General features: G+C 45.7%; 1 protein-coding gene across 2 annotated transcripts in view; it reads left to right on the plus strand.

Annotated features, from left to right (window-relative positions):
* The window catches only part of cpamd8 (C3 and PZP like alpha-2-macroglobulin domain containing 8), an 81,662-nt gene that overhangs the window by 60,276 nt on the left and 4,443 nt on the right, over positions 1-16,943 (plus strand). For both annotated transcript variants that reach the window (XM_062960001.1, XM_062960002.1), the window contains 6 exons: positions 689-751; positions 9,327-9,568; positions 12,397-12,484; positions 13,911-13,985; positions 14,072-14,177; positions 15,447-15,557. In XM_062960001.1, the coding sequence (XP_062816071.1) occupies positions 689-751; positions 9,327-9,568; positions 12,397-12,484; positions 13,911-13,985; positions 14,072-14,177; positions 15,447-15,557 (685 nt within the window). The remainder of the gene's footprint in view (positions 1-688; positions 752-9,326; positions 9,569-12,396; positions 12,485-13,910; positions 13,986-14,071; positions 14,178-15,446; positions 15,558-16,943) is intronic.

Here is a 16,943-nt window from a genome sequence, read left to right on the forward strand (position 1 = left end):
AAGGAGGCCCCGCCCCCATCCCTAGCTCCGCCCTTCAGTCCTAAAAGGCCTCTCAGGAGAAATATAGAGGCTCAGCCCTGTCTCGTGCTCTTAGGAAGAGGCCCCGCCCCCACCCCTAGCCCCGCCCTTTAGTCCTAAAAGGCCTCTCAGGAGAGGTGTAGAGGCTCAGCCCTGTCTCATGCTCTTGGGAAGAGGCCCCGCCCCCACCCCTAGCCCCGCCCTTTAGTCCTAAAAGGCCTCTGAGGAGAAATATAGAGGCTCAGCCCTGTCTCATGCTCTTGGAAAGAGGCCCCGCCCCCTTCTCTAGCTCCGCCCTTTATTCCTAAAAGGCCTCTCAGGAGAGGTATAGAAGCTCAGCCCTGTCTTAGGCTCTTGGGAAGAGGCCCCGCCCCCTTCTCTAGCTCCGCCCTTTAGTCCTAAAAGGCCTCTCAGGAGAGGTATAGAGGCTCAGCCCTGTCTCAGGCCCTTGGAAGGAGGCCACACCCCCACCCCAAGCCTCTGTTTGTAGTCTGTCTGTGCGATTTTCTTACAGCAGCTGAGGATATGATCCATGGTTTCGTCGGTTTCCTTGCACAGTCTGCATTTATTAATTATTATTATTATTATTAAATAGGAAGATTCTCCTGGCAAAGGCGGGTGTGCCGTGTGTTCTCCCTGCTTCAGCCCTTCTTGCCTCTTTTGCCCCCAGATCCCCTCCATCCCGACGGGGCTGTTTGTGAGCGCCAAAGGCGAAGGCTGCTGCCTCTTGCAGGTGAGAAGTTCCTTTGCAAAGCATGATACCGTCTTCTTATCCTCCCGAGGGAAGGGAACAAGCCACCAGCAAAACACGTTCTGCAGCAGCAGAACAGAAACAGTATTGAATGAATCCCCAGGTTTTTGCAGGCTCAGCCAATCGGCTTCATGCACTTCACTTTCCAGTTAAAGTGCCTTTGCAAAGCATGACACCATCCTCTTATCCTCCCGAGGGAAGGGAACAAGCCACCAGCAAAACACGTTCTGCAGCAGCAGAACAGAAACAGTATCAAATCAATCCCCAGGTCTTTACAGGCTCAGCCAATCTGCTTCATGCACTTCACTTTCCAGTTAACTGTGATGAACCATGGGCCTTGTAGTCCTGCTCAGGACATTGTAATCCCTGATGAAGATGAAAACTTGGGTTTTTTACCTTCCCAGTCTGAACTGGATTCCTCTCAGCCAGATTCTTCCCAGGCAGATCTGGAAACCTTGCACCTGCAAGAAAGTTGTGCCCCAGAAGTATGTCAAACAACCCCAGAGCCTACTTCTCCCGTGTTCTTGCGCCGGGAGTTTTGTAAACAACAGAGAAGTTTGGATTCAGCTTCGCGCAGGAGTGCGAGGATAGCAGCTAAGAATGTTGCCAATTAACATTGGTTCTCGTGAGAATCTTTAAGGAGTTTAACATCTGGTCTCAGAGTTTAGCTTTCGTTTCTGATTCCCAGAGAACCGCTTTGGTGAGAAAGTTGGACTCTATATAGGTGTTTTGCCCGCGTAGCAACTTCGCGGAGTCAATTCGTCAGCCTACGGAGCGAGTTGTGTCTGGACAGCGCGCTCCGATTCAAGCCTCGCTTCAGCTCAAGCCTTGCCTTGCTATCCAGCCTTCGCCCTGCTTCCCAGCCTTTGTTTACCTACGGACTTTGCCTTGTTTCCCAGGACTAATCCTTGCCTTGTTTCACGGATTTTACCAAGTTATTCCACGGACCTTGTTCTTGTTCTTAGTTACCTTGTTCCACGTTCAAGCCTTGTTTCAAGTATCAAGTTATTTCCTAGCCACGCTCAAGTTTTATGGACTAAAGGACCTTGTCATCTCCCCTCACTTTGCTTGGCAAAGTGAGCGTTTCGGTTATTGGATTACAACTTTGGACCTTAATATTTCTTATTGGACATTGCTTTTTTGGACTAATTCTGACCTTTCCTGAAGGGTCTAATTCTGGACTATTTTCTATACTTGTTTTTATTAACTTTATATATTCCTTCAATAAAGATATTAGTTAGATTCTGGCCTCTGTGTATGGTTATTGGTGCCTCTGCCGCCTGGGTCGTGACAGTTTGACTCCGCCACCCATAAGCACCAACTAACCGAGGCCAGGATGTCTACCGGAGCCGCGCCGGCTGGACAGCCGCTCAGCTACACCATCAGCAAGGACGAAGTGGACCGCATCCGTGACAGACTCAACGCGCAGGATGGAGAAATAAAAGGGTTGAGGGAGCGCGGAGTTCGCCTCCCGGCCATGGCGTTGCCTACCAAGTTTTCTGGAGAAGCTGCTAAGGTTCATGTTTTCCGCCGCCAATGTCAAGCTTATCTAGAGGCCCGTGATGCCGAGTTTCCCCAAGAAGACATCAAGGTGGCGTGGGTCTACAGTCTTCTAGACGGACCAGCGGCTAACTGGGCGACGGCCCTGTTTGATCAAGCCTCCCCCCACCTAAATTCAGCACAACGCTTCTTGGATCACCTTAAGGAGACCTGGGGAATCGAGGACAATTTGGAGGCAGCCGGTCACAAACTCCGGCGCCTCCTTCAAGGAGACAGACCCATGTCTCAGTACATAGCCGAGTTCCGCGTGCTGGCCCACAACACCGGCTGGAACGATGTAGCCCTCAGAGGACAATTTCGGGAGGGTCTCAACATTGAAATGCTGGAAGAAATCTCCAAGGTGGATCCTCCCCAGACCCTCGAGGCACTCATTGATCAATGTTTACGGGCTGAAGTCATGATTGCCAACAGGAAACAATGGGTTCGAGGCCAGGGCGGTAGAGCCGGGGCAAAACCCCCCGCTCCCGCCAGTGTTCAGCCACGTCCGGTGTGGAGACCCCCGCCGCCAACCCCATACCCCAGAGGAGGCGAGGAGGTGCCGATGCAGTTGGGTAATGTGCGTCCCAGACTAGATGCCGCCGAGAAGGCCCGTCGTCAACGCTTGAACCTCTGCTGGTACTGCGGGAACGGGGGCCACTTCGCCAGAGAGTGCCCAGCCAAAGGGAAGCCTGCCGCCCGTCTTGCGGCGGCGTCCTCCACGGAGTCGAAGGCGTCTGAGCCGACTGGCACACAGCCGGCGGGGGAAGCCAACGACCGGGTGTAGAGAGGCTCGCCAACCCGGTCAAAAAATCCATCCAAGAGCCGCCAACCGGGGTCCTGTTCCTTCTCGTGGTCACATTATGGTCAGCAAAAAGGGGACCCGTCATGATCCACGCCATGATAGACTCTGGAGCTACCAACAATTTCATCGATAGAGAGTATGCCGACTCTCTGGGATTACAATATCATGATTTCAAGAATGCCCGTGTGGTGCAAGCCATAGACGGCCGTCCCCTCAAGACGGGCCCCGTAAGCCAGTGGTCGGAACCCACCAGGATGTGGATAAGGGAACATATGGAAGAGATTTCCTTCTTTGTTACCGAGGTTCCCCATTTCCCTGTGATTTTGGGAATTCCATGGCTGACACTCCACGACCCTAACATCTCCTGGTCCAACAGAGAACTGCAGTTTGCTTCACCGTACTGCCAAAACCATTGCCTCGTAGCCAAGGTATGCCATGCCACAGACTCCGAGCCCATCATCACCTTGCCAAAGAAGTACTCCGAGTATTGGGATGTATTCAATGAGAAAGAAGCCGAAAAATTACCCCCACATAGACCTTATGACTGTGCCATTGACTTGGTGGAGGGGGCCCCGATCCCGCGAGGGCATCTCTACTCCCTGACTGAACCAGAGCAAGAAGCTCTCAGGGAATTCTTAGAGACAAACCTTCGCAAGGGGTTCATCAGACCCTCTCAATCCCCAGCCGCCTCCCCGGTGATGTTTGTGAAGAAGAAGTCAGGGGAATTACGCTTGGTGGTGGACTACAGAGCATTGAACAATATCACCAAGCGGAACAGCTATCCCCTGCCCTTAATCTCGGATCTACTGGACCGACTTCGAGGAGCCAAGGTCTACACCAAGCTGGATCTTCGGGGGGCTTATAATCTAGTTCGTATCAGAGAAGGGGACGAGTGGAAGACCGCCTTCCAGACTAAATTCGGATTATTCGAGTCCCGAGTTATGAATTTCGGTTTATGCGGAGCTCCCGCAACGTTCCAGCATTTTGTCAACGATATTTTTCAGGACTATCTAGACAGATTCTTGATAATCTACCTGGACGATTTTTTGGTGTTTTCCAGATCACAATCAGAACATGAGAACCACGTCAAAATGGTGTTGCAACGACTGCGGGATCATGGACTTTATGCCAAGCTAGAAAAATGCGCTTTTGATCTACAAGAGGTAGATTTCCTTGGCTACCGCATCTCGCCTCTAGGGCTTTCCATGGATCCAGCCAAAGTTTCAGCAGTATTGGAATGGCGGGCGCCAACTAACAAGAAAGAGGTGCAGCGTTTCTTGGGGTTCGCGAACTACTACCGCAAGTTCATTCCAGATTTTGCCCGCTGGTCCGACCCCATCACTAGCTGCATCCGTGGAAAGCAGCCTTTCCGCTGGACTGATCAAGCAGAGAAAGGGTTCCAGCAACTGAAGAAACTATTCACCTCCCAGCCAATTCTACAGCACCCAAATCCTGGAACCCCTTTTGTGGTGCAAGCGGACGCCTCTGATGTGGCAATTGGGGCTGTACTCTTACAACCGGTGGGAGATCACCTCCACCCCTGTGCCTTTTATTCTCGTCAACTAACCACACCAGAGAGGAATTACACCATTTGGGAAAAAGAACTACTGGCCATAAAGGCAGCCTTTGAAACTTGGAGACATTGGCTAGAAGGGGCCAAATTCCCCATTGAAGTCCACACTGATCATCGTAATCTAGAACATCTAAGAACTGCCCGCAAACTAAATCAGAGGCAGCAACGTTGGGCTTTATTCTTTGAACGTTTCAACTTCCAGATCCATTATGTGACCCCAGCTCAAACCAAGCAAGCAGACGCCCTGTCACGTAAACCGGAATACGCTGCAGGACGCAAGGAGACCTTTGAATCCCAACTGCTACAACCTGAGAACTTTGCCACGCTCACAGTGGGGAACACCAAATCCAGTCCCATTGGTTCAACTTCCCCTACTCCAGGACCCATCTGTGCTCAAGAAATCAGGGCTAGTCAGCAAGCAGATGCCTGGGCGCAGGACCAACTTCGCCAAGGTCTGCATTTTCCCTTTTCGCTTAAAGATGGGCTGCTCTGCTATAGAAATCATGTTTATATCCCACCCGGACCGGGCAGGGAAAAAGCGCTTCGTCTGTGTCATGACTGCAAACCAGCAGGACACTTCGGACTATTTAAAACCATGCATTTGATCCTAAGAGATTTTTGGTGGCCCAAGATCCGCAAGGATGTGGAAAAATATGTCAACACCTGCCCAGTATGCCAGCGCTCCAAGATACGAAGGGAGAAGCCCTCAGGGCTTTTGCACCCCCTTCCTACCCCATCTCGCCCATGGGAAATAATTTCCGCGGATTTCATCACTGACCTACCACCTTCCTGTGGATTCACCACGATCTTAGTGGTGGTGGACCTATTCACCAAGTTAGCCCATTTCATTCCCTGCGAAGGCCTCCCCACGGCCAAAGAAACTGCGGATCTATTTCTTCAGCATGTTTTCAGACTACATGGATTGCCCAAGAGTTTAGTCACAGACCGTGGATCTCAATTCACCTCTCGTTTTTGGAAGGCACTACAAAAACTACTGGGCATAGACTCTCGCTTATCTTCAGCTCATCATCCCCAAACAGATGGGCAAACGGAGCGCACCAATGCCACTTTGGAGCAGTATCTTCGCTGTTATGTAAACTACCAACAGGACAATTGGGCTTCTCTGTTACCACTGTCTGAGTTTGCCTACAATAATGGAGTTCAAGCTTCTACAAAAGAAACGCCGTTCTTTGCAAACTACGGTTTCCATCCACGTTTCTTTCCCCCTGTCATTGAAACTTCAGAAGTTCCCGCAGCAGAGGATTGGCTGCAGGAACTCACAGCGGTGCAACAACTTTTGCTCCAGCAACTGGACCAAGCCAAGGAGGACTATAAACGCCACGCTGACAAACACCGCCAGCCGGGCCCCGAAATCAAGGTAGGAGATCGGGTTTTTCTGTCCACTCGCTTTCTGCCCTCCCACCGCCCATGCCGGAAGTTAGATGCCCGTTTCATTGGCCCCTATCCAGTGGTGGCGCAATTAAACCCCGTGACTTTCAAACTCCAACTTCCGCGTTCAATGCGCATTCACCCAGTGTTTCACCGTTCCCTGCTCCTTCCGGCGGATGGTGTACGTCCTGATACAGACCAACCGGCCCCCCCTCCTGTTTTGATGAATGGGGAGGAGGAGTTCGAGGTTGAGGACATTTTGGATTCTCGCTTTCATCGCCGCCGCCTACAATATCTCATTGACTGGGTGGGTTTTGGGCCTGAGGAACGCTCTTGGGAAGACGCCTCCACAGTCCATGCTCCTGATCTAACCCGTCGCTTCCATCTGACCTATCCCACCAAACCGCGACCTCGCGCCTCGGGGAGAGGACCCCAGTTTGGGAGGGGCCCTGAGGAGGGGGATAGTGTGATGAACCATGGGCCTTGTAGTCCTGCTCAGGACATTGTAATCCCTGATGAAGATGAAAACTTGGGTTTTTTACCTTCCCAGTCTGAACTGGATTCCTCTCAGCCAGATTCTTCCCAGGCAGATCTGGAAACCTTGCACCTGCAAGAAAGTTGTGCCCCAGAAGTATGTCAAACAACCCCAGAGCCTACTTCTCCCGTGTTCTTGCGCCGGGAGTTTTGTAAACAACAGAGAAGTTTGGATTCAGCTTCGCGCAGGAGTGCGAGGATAGCAGCTAAGAATGTTGCCAATTAACATTGGTTCTCGTGAGAATCTTTAAGGAGTTTAACATCTGGTCTCAGAGTTTAGCTTTCGTTTCTGATTCCCAGAGAACCGCTTTGGTGAGAAAGTTGGACTCTATATAGGTGTTTTGCCCGCGTAGCAACTTCGCGGAGTCAATTCGTCAGCCTACGGAGCGAGTTGTGTCTGGACAGCGCGCTCCGATTCAAGCCTCGCTTCAGCTCAAGCCTTGCCTTGCTATCCAGCCTTCGCCCTGCTTCCCAGCCTTTGTTTACCTACGGACTTTGCCTTGTTTCCCAGGACTAATCCTTGCCTTGTTTCACGGATTTTACCAAGTTATTCCACGGACCTTGTTCTTGTTCTTAGTTACCTTGTTCCACGTTCAAGCCTTGTTTCAAGTATCAAGTTATTTCCTAGCCACGCTCAAGTTTTATGGACTAAAGGACCTTGTCATCTCCCCTCACTTTGCTTGGCAAAGTGAGCGTTTCGGTTATTGGATTACAACTTTGGACCTTAATATTTCTTATTGGACATTGCTTTTTTGGACTAATTCTGACCTTTCCTGAAGGGTCTAATTCTGGACTATTTTCTATACTTGTTTTTATTAACTTTATATATTCCTTCAATAAAGATATTAGTTAGATTCTGGCCTCTGTGTATGGTTATTGGTGCCTCTGCCGCCTGGGTCGTGACATTAACACACGCAGCACACTGCCTTTGCAAAGCATGACACCGTCTTCTTATCCTCCCGAGGGAAGGGAACAAGCCACCAGCAAAACAGGTTCTGCAGCGGCAGAACAGAAACAGTATTGAATCAATCCCCAGGTCTTTGCAGGCTCAGCCAATCTGCTTCATGCACTTCACTTTCCAGTTAACACACGCAGCACAGTTCCTTTGCAAAGCACGACACCGTCCTTTTATCTTCCCGAGGGAAGGGAACAAGCCACCAGCAAAACACGTTCTGCAGCAGCAGAACAGAAACAGTATCGAATCAATCCCCAGGTCTTTGTAGGCTGAGCCAATCGGCTTCATGCACTTCACTCTCCAGTTAACATGCGCAACACAGTGCCTTTGCAAAGCATGACACTGTCCTCTTATCCTCCCAAGGGAAGGGAACAAGCCACCAGCAAAACACGTTCTGCAGCAGCAGAACAGAAACAGTATCGAATCAATCCCCAGGTCTTTGCAGGCTCAGCCAATCGGCTTCATGCACTTCACTTTCCAGTTTAAGTGCCTTTGCAAAGCATGACACCGTCCTCTTATCCTACCGAGGGAAGGGAACAAACCACCAGCAAAACAGGTTCTGCAGCAGCAGAACAGAAACAGTATCGAAGCCCTTCCTATCCAGTAGTACTAATAGCCAACCTTTCTAGATGTAAGGATTAGAAAGTTGCCTTGTTGTTACCATGAAACCTTGAGCTCCCCAGAAAGCTAAACTGGATGACACAAAGCTAAAACATGACACAAAGCTAAAACCAAAGCTTGGTTTTGTGTGTGAGTGTGTGCTCTTGTTAATTTCAGTGGTCTTTCTATTTCTATTGTTGTGTTTTATATTGCTATTGTTTTTATTTGGGCTTGGCCCCATGTAAGCCGCCCTGAGGGCCCTTTGGGGAGATAGAGGCGGGGTATTAAAATAAAGTTATTGTTATTATTATTATTATTATTATTATTATTATTATTATTATTATTATTATTATATGAGGGCTATCCACAAAGTAGGTTACGTTTTGGATTTTAAAAAGGACAAAGTATAGGAGAAATCATTAGACCCTCAGGTATGCTTTCTCAGGATTACACTTAGCACTTTAATTACTACCCCTCCCTGATGACTTGACATTTTTTCTGCACCTTGGCCCAGATCTTTGGATCCAAATCATGATTTTAACATTATTTTGTATATTGACCTTTTATGACCATTTTTTATCCATGTTGATGTTTTATTCTTGGGTGATTTGTTTATTGTTTTTATTTGATTTTGTGCTGTTGTGTCCGGGCCTGGCCCCATGTAAGCCGCTCCGAGTCCCTCCGGGGAGATGGGGCGGGGTATAAGAATAAAGTTATTATTATTATTATTATTCATTTACCGTATGCAGCTGAAAGACAATAATACAATCTCAGGTAATCCCCACTGAAATCTAGGCACGTCTCATATAGATAAATGAGTTTGAAAAGGTCTGCCCCAGTAACGCTGCAGGAAGGGAGAAGGGGGAAGAGCTGAGGACACAAGCAGGGAATTTACTGGAGCCGTACTTTTCAAACTCATTTATCTATATGAGACGTGCCTAGATTTCAATGGGGATTACATGAGATTGTAGTTTTGGGATGGGTCTTTCAGCTGCATATGGTAAATGATTTCTCCTATACTTTGTCCTTCTTATAATCCAAAACGTAACCTACTTTGTGGCTAGCCCTCTTATATCGGGCAGGGGAAAACCTTTGAAGAACAATTTCAGCCAAGATAAGCAGACCCCTTTGTGAGATTCACTTCACGTTTCCTGGTCCCATCAAGGTCGACGTGTCGTACAACGTCCCGGACCCGGTGGCCAAGCCGTCCTTCCAGCTGCTGGTGAGCCTGCAGGAGCCGCATCCGAAGAGGCTCCGCCGCTCGCCCTCGCAGCCCCGCGCGCCCTGGACCCTGCTCTTCCCCGCCGGGGAGGACGGCCCGGAGCGGGTGGCCGGAGGAGACGACGACGACCCCGCGGCCGACCAGGACCGACAGGAGTACAAGGTGACCGTGGAGACCTGCACGAGGTGAGGCTCCGACAGCGGCTCTCCTCTCTCCCCTCTCCGCCCTAATTTGTCCCTTAATGCCACGTTGTAAGTAAATGAAAAAGGCAAAAACATAAAAACATTAAAGAACAAAACATAAAAGACACAAAAACATAAAAGAGCAAAACATAAAAGAACAGCGCACGCAGCTGTATAATACAAAGGAAAGCAAAGAAGCTTTACTACAGACACACAGGGGTGGCTGAAGGTATACTCAAAGTAAGCGGTTGTGTTCCGTCTCCCAGGAGTTTGACTTGCATTGTCCCATCGTTGTAGGAAATAGCACCCTTTTTGCCTTTTCTCCAGGGTTGCTACAGACTCAGCAACACCCTGATAGTTAACCATCAACAGAGGTTTGTAGCCAGCCTGCCCCAAATGCAAACCTCAGTGACAAAGCCGAAAGTCTGTAAACACCTTCCGGGAAGGGAAAGGCTTGCTTTGGAGGCACGAGTGGCACAGAAGAAAAGGGTTTTTGCATAGTATATTAGCAACTGTTTACATTCCCAAAGCGAACCAAAACTACAAAATAGAGTAAAGAACTCAGATGTGCTTCTGTGATCAAGCCAGGCCAGCTCAGACAAGCCATCGTAAGTACTAACCTCTTGCCTTTAAAACTAGTTCTGAGTTTAGATAGGGAAAGACCTGCGCTTTCTAAAATAGCAACTCAGCACTGGGGCAGAGAATATCCCAGGATTTCTCTGCCATTGGAAGAAGCTCTAACCACTTTGTCTCCAAGCTAGCTTTGAGTTTAGACAGGGAAAGACCTGCTCTTTCCAAGATAGCAACTCAGCACTGGGGCAGAGAATATCCCAGGATTTCTCTGCCATTGGAAGAAGCTCTAACCACTTCGTCTCCAAGCTAGCTTTGAGTTTAGACAGGGAAAGACCTGCGCTTTCTAAAATAGCAACTCAGGGTTAGGGTAAAAGAGCATCTTAGATTCTATCCACCTTAGGAAGAAGTTAACCCAGCAGCCAAAGGGAAAGGTAAAAAGAAACATCTGCATCTATATATATAAAAGGGTAATGAAATTTCGGCCTAGGACAAAACAACAAAACTACACATTCCAGACTAATATTGTATAATGCAAACGAAAGCAAAGAAGTCTTCGTGCAGACACAGTACTCAAGTCTCTGATAAAGTCCCAAATAAAGCTGCAGATGAAGAAACAACATGCAATGATCAATAAATCCTTAGGAGCAGTTTCTCAAGCGCAGACTTGAAGCAGGGACAAGGGGAGGAAAGGCTTAAGCATCAGAGTCGTTTGTTACCAGCGAAAGCTACCCTTGCTTCTGATTTATAGCCATGAGTTCCGCCACACAGGAGCTGTTAGGGCGGTTCCCAATTATTTTAGTGTTTCTGGCAGCTAGTCTAGCTGAACAATGTCTTTGTTTTCTTTCGCCTTTCCTGAAATGTGGGAACCTTCAAGACCTCCTCCTCTGATTCCCAGTCCTCCTCTACTTCCTGAACACTTTCTGCTCCCCTTCCTCTTCTGAAGACGAGGAATCCCGAACACCGACACAGGCAGAGCTTCCCGTCCTTTCCTCGTAACATTTGCAACCATGAATACTGTCATGATGCAGAGCCAGGGATCAGGGTGTGAGTTGGTGGGTTTCTTCAAAACGATCGATCAACAGCTCCAGACCAGCACCCTGACGAATTGGTGAACTTCTGCCCTCACCAATTCCTCTCCAATGTCAGACTCAAAGACTTCTGCAGTCTGAATGTTTTTAGGTTGAATGTTTTTAGGTTGAATGTTTTCTATATTGTGGAATGATATTTTAAATTGTAAGTCACTCGGAGCACTCTGGTGGAGAGCGACTAATTAAGAAATAAAGTGAAGTGAAGTTCAAACACTTATTTAATATTTACAGAGATATATTTACATAACACCAAAGTCCATCGCTAGAAGCTGGCATTTTCCCTTTGCCTCTCGGCTCGGCACACACAGCTCAACAAGAGAGATAAGAAGGCACATTCCTTAGTCCGAAGGAATTAATTTAATTTAATTTAATTTAATCTTTAATTTAATTTAATGATTTTATCTTATATTACTGCTATAATCCCCCACCACCACCTTTTAAGTTGACTGAATGGCATTGGTGGTTGTTTGATATTATTACTGCTGTATAAACCTTTGTTTTAACTTCTGTTTTATTATCTTCTTGTGTTTTAAACTGTGTATATTGCTGGTGTGTTTGTGCTGTTACTTTTGTAACATTGTGAGCCGCCCCGAGTCCCCACAGGGAGATGGTGGCGGGGTATAAATAAAGTTTTATTATTATTATTATTATTATTATTATTATTAAGTTCCGACTTCCAAGGCTGGAAATCATGTCTCATAGGTCACAGCAGGCTGTCAGTCAAACTGGCCTGCTGTTAACCGTTTCACTTGCAAAACAGCAGAAACACTTGATTTACATTTCATATACACACAACCAAAAATCCAACAAATACTTTGTGAACCTTACAAATGTTCTTCTTCTATTCCGTTTTCGGTGAGACAGCGTATATCAGGCACTGTACAGAAAACGACGGTAGACATTAGAGGTGTGTATTTTTTCGTTAGTCCTCGTAAGTGGGATCAGATTTGTTGAATTCGTACTTACGAGGCAATATCCGACGCATATGCCAAAACTTAAGAACTGAAACTCACCCAATGCTTTTTTGTTTGCGATTTGTAAACCTCGGAAGACTCCTAAAGTCAGTTTCGTTTTCAACGTGAGCAAGCAAAGCAATATAGGTGTCTGCACCCAAAGGTGTCCTCTTCTCATTGACTCCCCTTTTTCCTCCCTGCCTCGTCGCCCCGCAAGATGGCTTCACTCCGGTTCGTCCAACATGGCCGTCCTAGAAGTGCCTCTGTTTTCGGGCTTCCAAGCCGACGTTGAGAGCCTGGAGCAGGTGAGGCCCTTCGGCCCATTGGCCCCCCAGAGACACAAGGAGATCCGCCCAAGCATCATCCTCATCATCACCATCATTCATAGTCATGGGTTATCACTTGTGGCTGAGTGCAATTGCCTGATTATTATGTTTATTTATACCCCGGACTTATAGCAGCCATGAATCTATTATTAGTATTAAATGTATTATTATTATTATTATTATTATTATTATTATTATTATTATTATTATGTTTATTTATACCCTGGACTCATAGCAGCCATGTATCTATTATTAATATTAGAATGTGTGGGAGTGAGTCAAAGGCCTTTTTGTAGTCAATCCACGTCATGTGTCTAGTTTGTAGTGCGGTTTTCTTGTACTGGTTTTTTGTCTGCTGTGCTTTGAGAAGTTTCTGATTTTTGACTTCAATCAAAGCAGGTTATTATTATTATTATTGTTGTTGTTGTTGTTGTTGTTGTTTATTTATACCCTGGACTCATTGCAGCTGTGTATCTATTATTAGTATTAAAATTTATTATTATTATTATTATTATTATTATTATTATTATGTTTATTATGTTTATTTATACCCTGGACTCATAGCGGCCATGTATCTATTATTAGTATTAGAGTGTATTATTATTATTAATATTATTATTATTTATGCCCCACCGTTTCTCTCCACCAGGAGACTCAAAGCGGCTAAGTCTCCATTATTAGTATTAGAATGTATTATTATTATTATTATTATTATTATTATTATTATTATTATTATTATTATTTATACCCTGGACTCATAGCAGCCATGTATCTATTATTAGTATTAGAATGTATTATTATTATTATTATTATTATTATTATTATTATTATTATTATGTTTATTTATACCCTGGACTCATAGCAGCCATGTATCTATTATTAGTATTAGAATGTATTATTATTATTATTATTATTATTATTATTATTATTATTATTATTATTATTATTATTATGTTTATTTATACCCTGGACTCATAGCAGCCATGTATCTATTATTAATATTAGAATGTGTGGGAGTGAGTCAAAGGCCTTTTTTGTAGTCAATCCACGTCATGTGTCTAGTTTGTAGTGCGGTTTTCTTGTACTGGTTTTTTGTCTGAGAAATTTCTGATTTTTGACTTTAATCAAAGCAGGTTATTATTGTTATTATTATTTTATTGTATGACACAGCAAACAAGATGTATATGCTGCATTTCGTATCACAAAATCACAAGTCGAACACTTCCCAAGTGTCTAGGACTGTGTGATGTTTATTATTATTATTATTATTATTATTATTATTATTATTATTATTATTATTATTATTATTATGTTTATTTATTGATACTGTGCTTCTTCTCTCCACAAGGAGACATTATACAAATATGATGATGATGATGTTTATCTATACCCACTTCTCTTCCAGCTCCTCGCGAACAAGCAAACGGGCCTGAAGCGCTACGAAGTGGACGGCAGGAAAGTCCTCTTCTATTTCGACGAGGTCAGGCGGGGGGGAGTCCTGGAGCCAAAGCCCCCCACTCCCCTTTGGAGGGCAACCTCTAACCCAACCTCTATATTGACCAGCAGATCCCAAGCCAGTGCATGACCTGCGTCAAGTTTGTGGCCTTCCGGGAGTACATTGTGGGGAAGACCGCCCCGCTCCCCATCCGAGTGTATGACTACTATGAGCCAGGTGGGTCTGCATGTACGTCCCCCTCCCCAAATCGGGGGGAGTTTAGACTCTGCAATCTGCGGCTGGCCCGGGGAAGCGTAAACAGCCACAACCACATCTTCTATATATATAAAAGAGTGATGGAATCACGGCACCGGGGACAGGCAGAGTTAGGCCTCACTTTGGCCTCTTCCACACTGCCTATAAAAATACAGATTATCTGGTTTTAACTGGATTATATGGCATTGTAGACTCAAGGCCCTTCCACACAGCTATAGAACCCATTTATCTATATATATAAAAGGGTAATGAAATTTCGGCCTAGGACAAAACAACAAAACTACACATCCCAGAAACACTAAACTTGATGGCACAACCCCTCACCCATGCCTCTAAGTTCAACAAAAAGAAAAGAAAAAGTCCTAATTAGAGGGAGAGGAATAATTGTTTTTATCCAATTGCTGCCAGTTAGAAGGCTACTTGGTCTCCTAGCAACCCACTCAGCCCAGGGGACAGGCAGAGTTAGGCCTCACTTTGGCCTCTTCCACACTGCCTATAAAATACAGATTATCTGGTTTTAACTGTAGACTCAAGGCCCTTCCACACAGCTATATGACCCATTTATAATTTTATATTATCTGCTTTGAACTGGATTATCTTGAGTCCACACTGCCAGATAATCCACTTCAGTGTGCGTTTTATACAGCTGTGAAGAAGGGGCCTCATATCATCCAGTTCTAAGCAGATAATATAAGATTATAAATATACAGTACAGTCTCACTTGTCCAACATAAACAGGCCGGCAGAATGGATAATAAGAAGGGATTCAGGAAAAGCCGATTAAACATCAAATTAGGTAATCATTATACAAATTAAGCACCAAAACATACAACAAATTTGACAGAAAAAGTAGTTCCATACCACCAGACAGAGGCGGTCCAACCATGAGGCGAATTAGGCAGTCGCTTGGGGCGTAAAACATACAGGGGTGTTTTGGTGCTCAGTTTGTAAAATCTTAATGTAATTTGATGTTTAATATCCAACAATATTATCAAACATTTTCGCTTATCCAATGCTTTTATTTTTCAGTGATTGTTTTTGGGGGGGCAAAATTCTGTTCACCTACACTTGAAAATTACCTAGGGCCGGCTCTGCCACCAGACTATGCCACAGCAACGCGTAGCCAGGCACAGCTGCCTAATAATAATAATAATAATAATAATAATAATAATAATAATAATAGCCCTCCCGGCTTCGTCTGCACTGATGCGCAACCCTCTCTCATTCCAGCCTTCGAAGCCACGCGCTTCTACAACGTGAGCGAGAGCAGCCCTTTGGCCCGGGAGCTTTGCGATGGCCCGACGTGCAACGAGGTGGAGAGCGCCGCCAGCCCCTGGGCCGGTGAGTCTTGGGCTGGTTTGCAAGTATCACCATTTATGTCTCCCCCCCCCCCCCCGCTCTGGAACTCTCTCCCCAAGGAGATTAGGCAGGCCCCTACCCTCCTTATCTGTCATGATCTCCGATCTTTGACATCTCCGGACACAGAGCAAGAGCTGACGAAGAACAGATGCCAGCCATAAAACGGGCCAGCCATTAAACCTCAATTACCCTCTGGTATGTGAGAGCCCCTATATAAATGGGCCCAAGAGAAGGTTCTGGTATTCTGTACAATAAAACCTGTTGGAATCTACCAGTGTGTGTCTTGGTGCTTTTTCTGATGGAAGACTGACCCACAGCACAACTGGGAGAAGAGAACCTAACAATCCATAAAACCTCAATTACCCTCTGGTATGTGAGAGCCCCTATATAAATGGGCTACAGATAAGGTTCTGGTATTCCGTACAAATTGTTGGGTTCTCTTCTCCCAGTTGTGCTGTGGGTCAGTCTTCCACCAGAAGAAAGCACCAAGACACACGCTGGGTAGATTCCAACAGGTTTTATTGTACAGAATACCAGAATCTTCTCTGTAGCCCATTTATATAGATATTTATATAGATACAGTAGAGTCTCACTTATCCAAGCTAAACGGGCCAGCAGAAGCTTGGATAAGCGAATATCTTGGATAATAAGGAGGGATTAAGGAAAAGCCTATTAAACATCAAATTAAGTTATGATTTTACAAATTAAGCACCAAAACATCATGTTATACAACAAATTTGACAGAAAAAGTAGTTCAATACGCAGTAATATTATGTTGTAATTACTGTATTTATAAATTTAGCACCAAAATATCACGATATATTGAAAACATTGACTACAAAAATGGCTTGGATTATCCAGAGGCTTGGATAAGCGAGGCTTGGATTAGTGAGACTCTACTGTATATCTATTTATATAATAGATACATGTTTTGTTGTGCCAGCTGTCAGCTCTAGTTTGTAGTGCGGTTTTCTTGTACTGATTCTGCTCTAGTTTGTAGTGCGGTTTTCTTGTACTGATTCTGCTCTAGTTTGTAGTGCGGTTTTCTTGTACCGATTCTGCTCTAGTTTGTAGTGCGGTTTTCTTGTACTGATTCTGCTCTAGTTTGTAGTGCGGTTTTCTTGTACCGATTCTGCTCTAGTTTGTAGTGCGGTTTTCTTGTACCGATTCTGCTCTAGTTTGCAGTGCGGTTTTCTTGTACCGATTCTGCTCTAGTTTGTAGTGCGGTTTTCTTGTACTGATTCTGCTCTAGTTTGTAGTGCGGTTTTCTTGTACTGATTCTGCTCTAGTTTGTAGTGCGGTTTTCTTGTACCGATTCTGCTCTAGTTTGCAGTGCGGTTTTCTTGTACCGATTCTGCTCTAGTTTGT

The sequence above is a fragment of the Anolis carolinensis genome, unplaced genomic scaffold, assembly GCF_035594765.1.
Source record: "Anolis carolinensis isolate JA03-04 unplaced genomic scaffold, rAnoCar3.1.pri scaffold_7, whole genome shotgun sequence".
Lineage (NCBI taxonomy): Eukaryota > Metazoa > Chordata > Lepidosauria > Squamata > Dactyloidae > Anolis > Anolis carolinensis.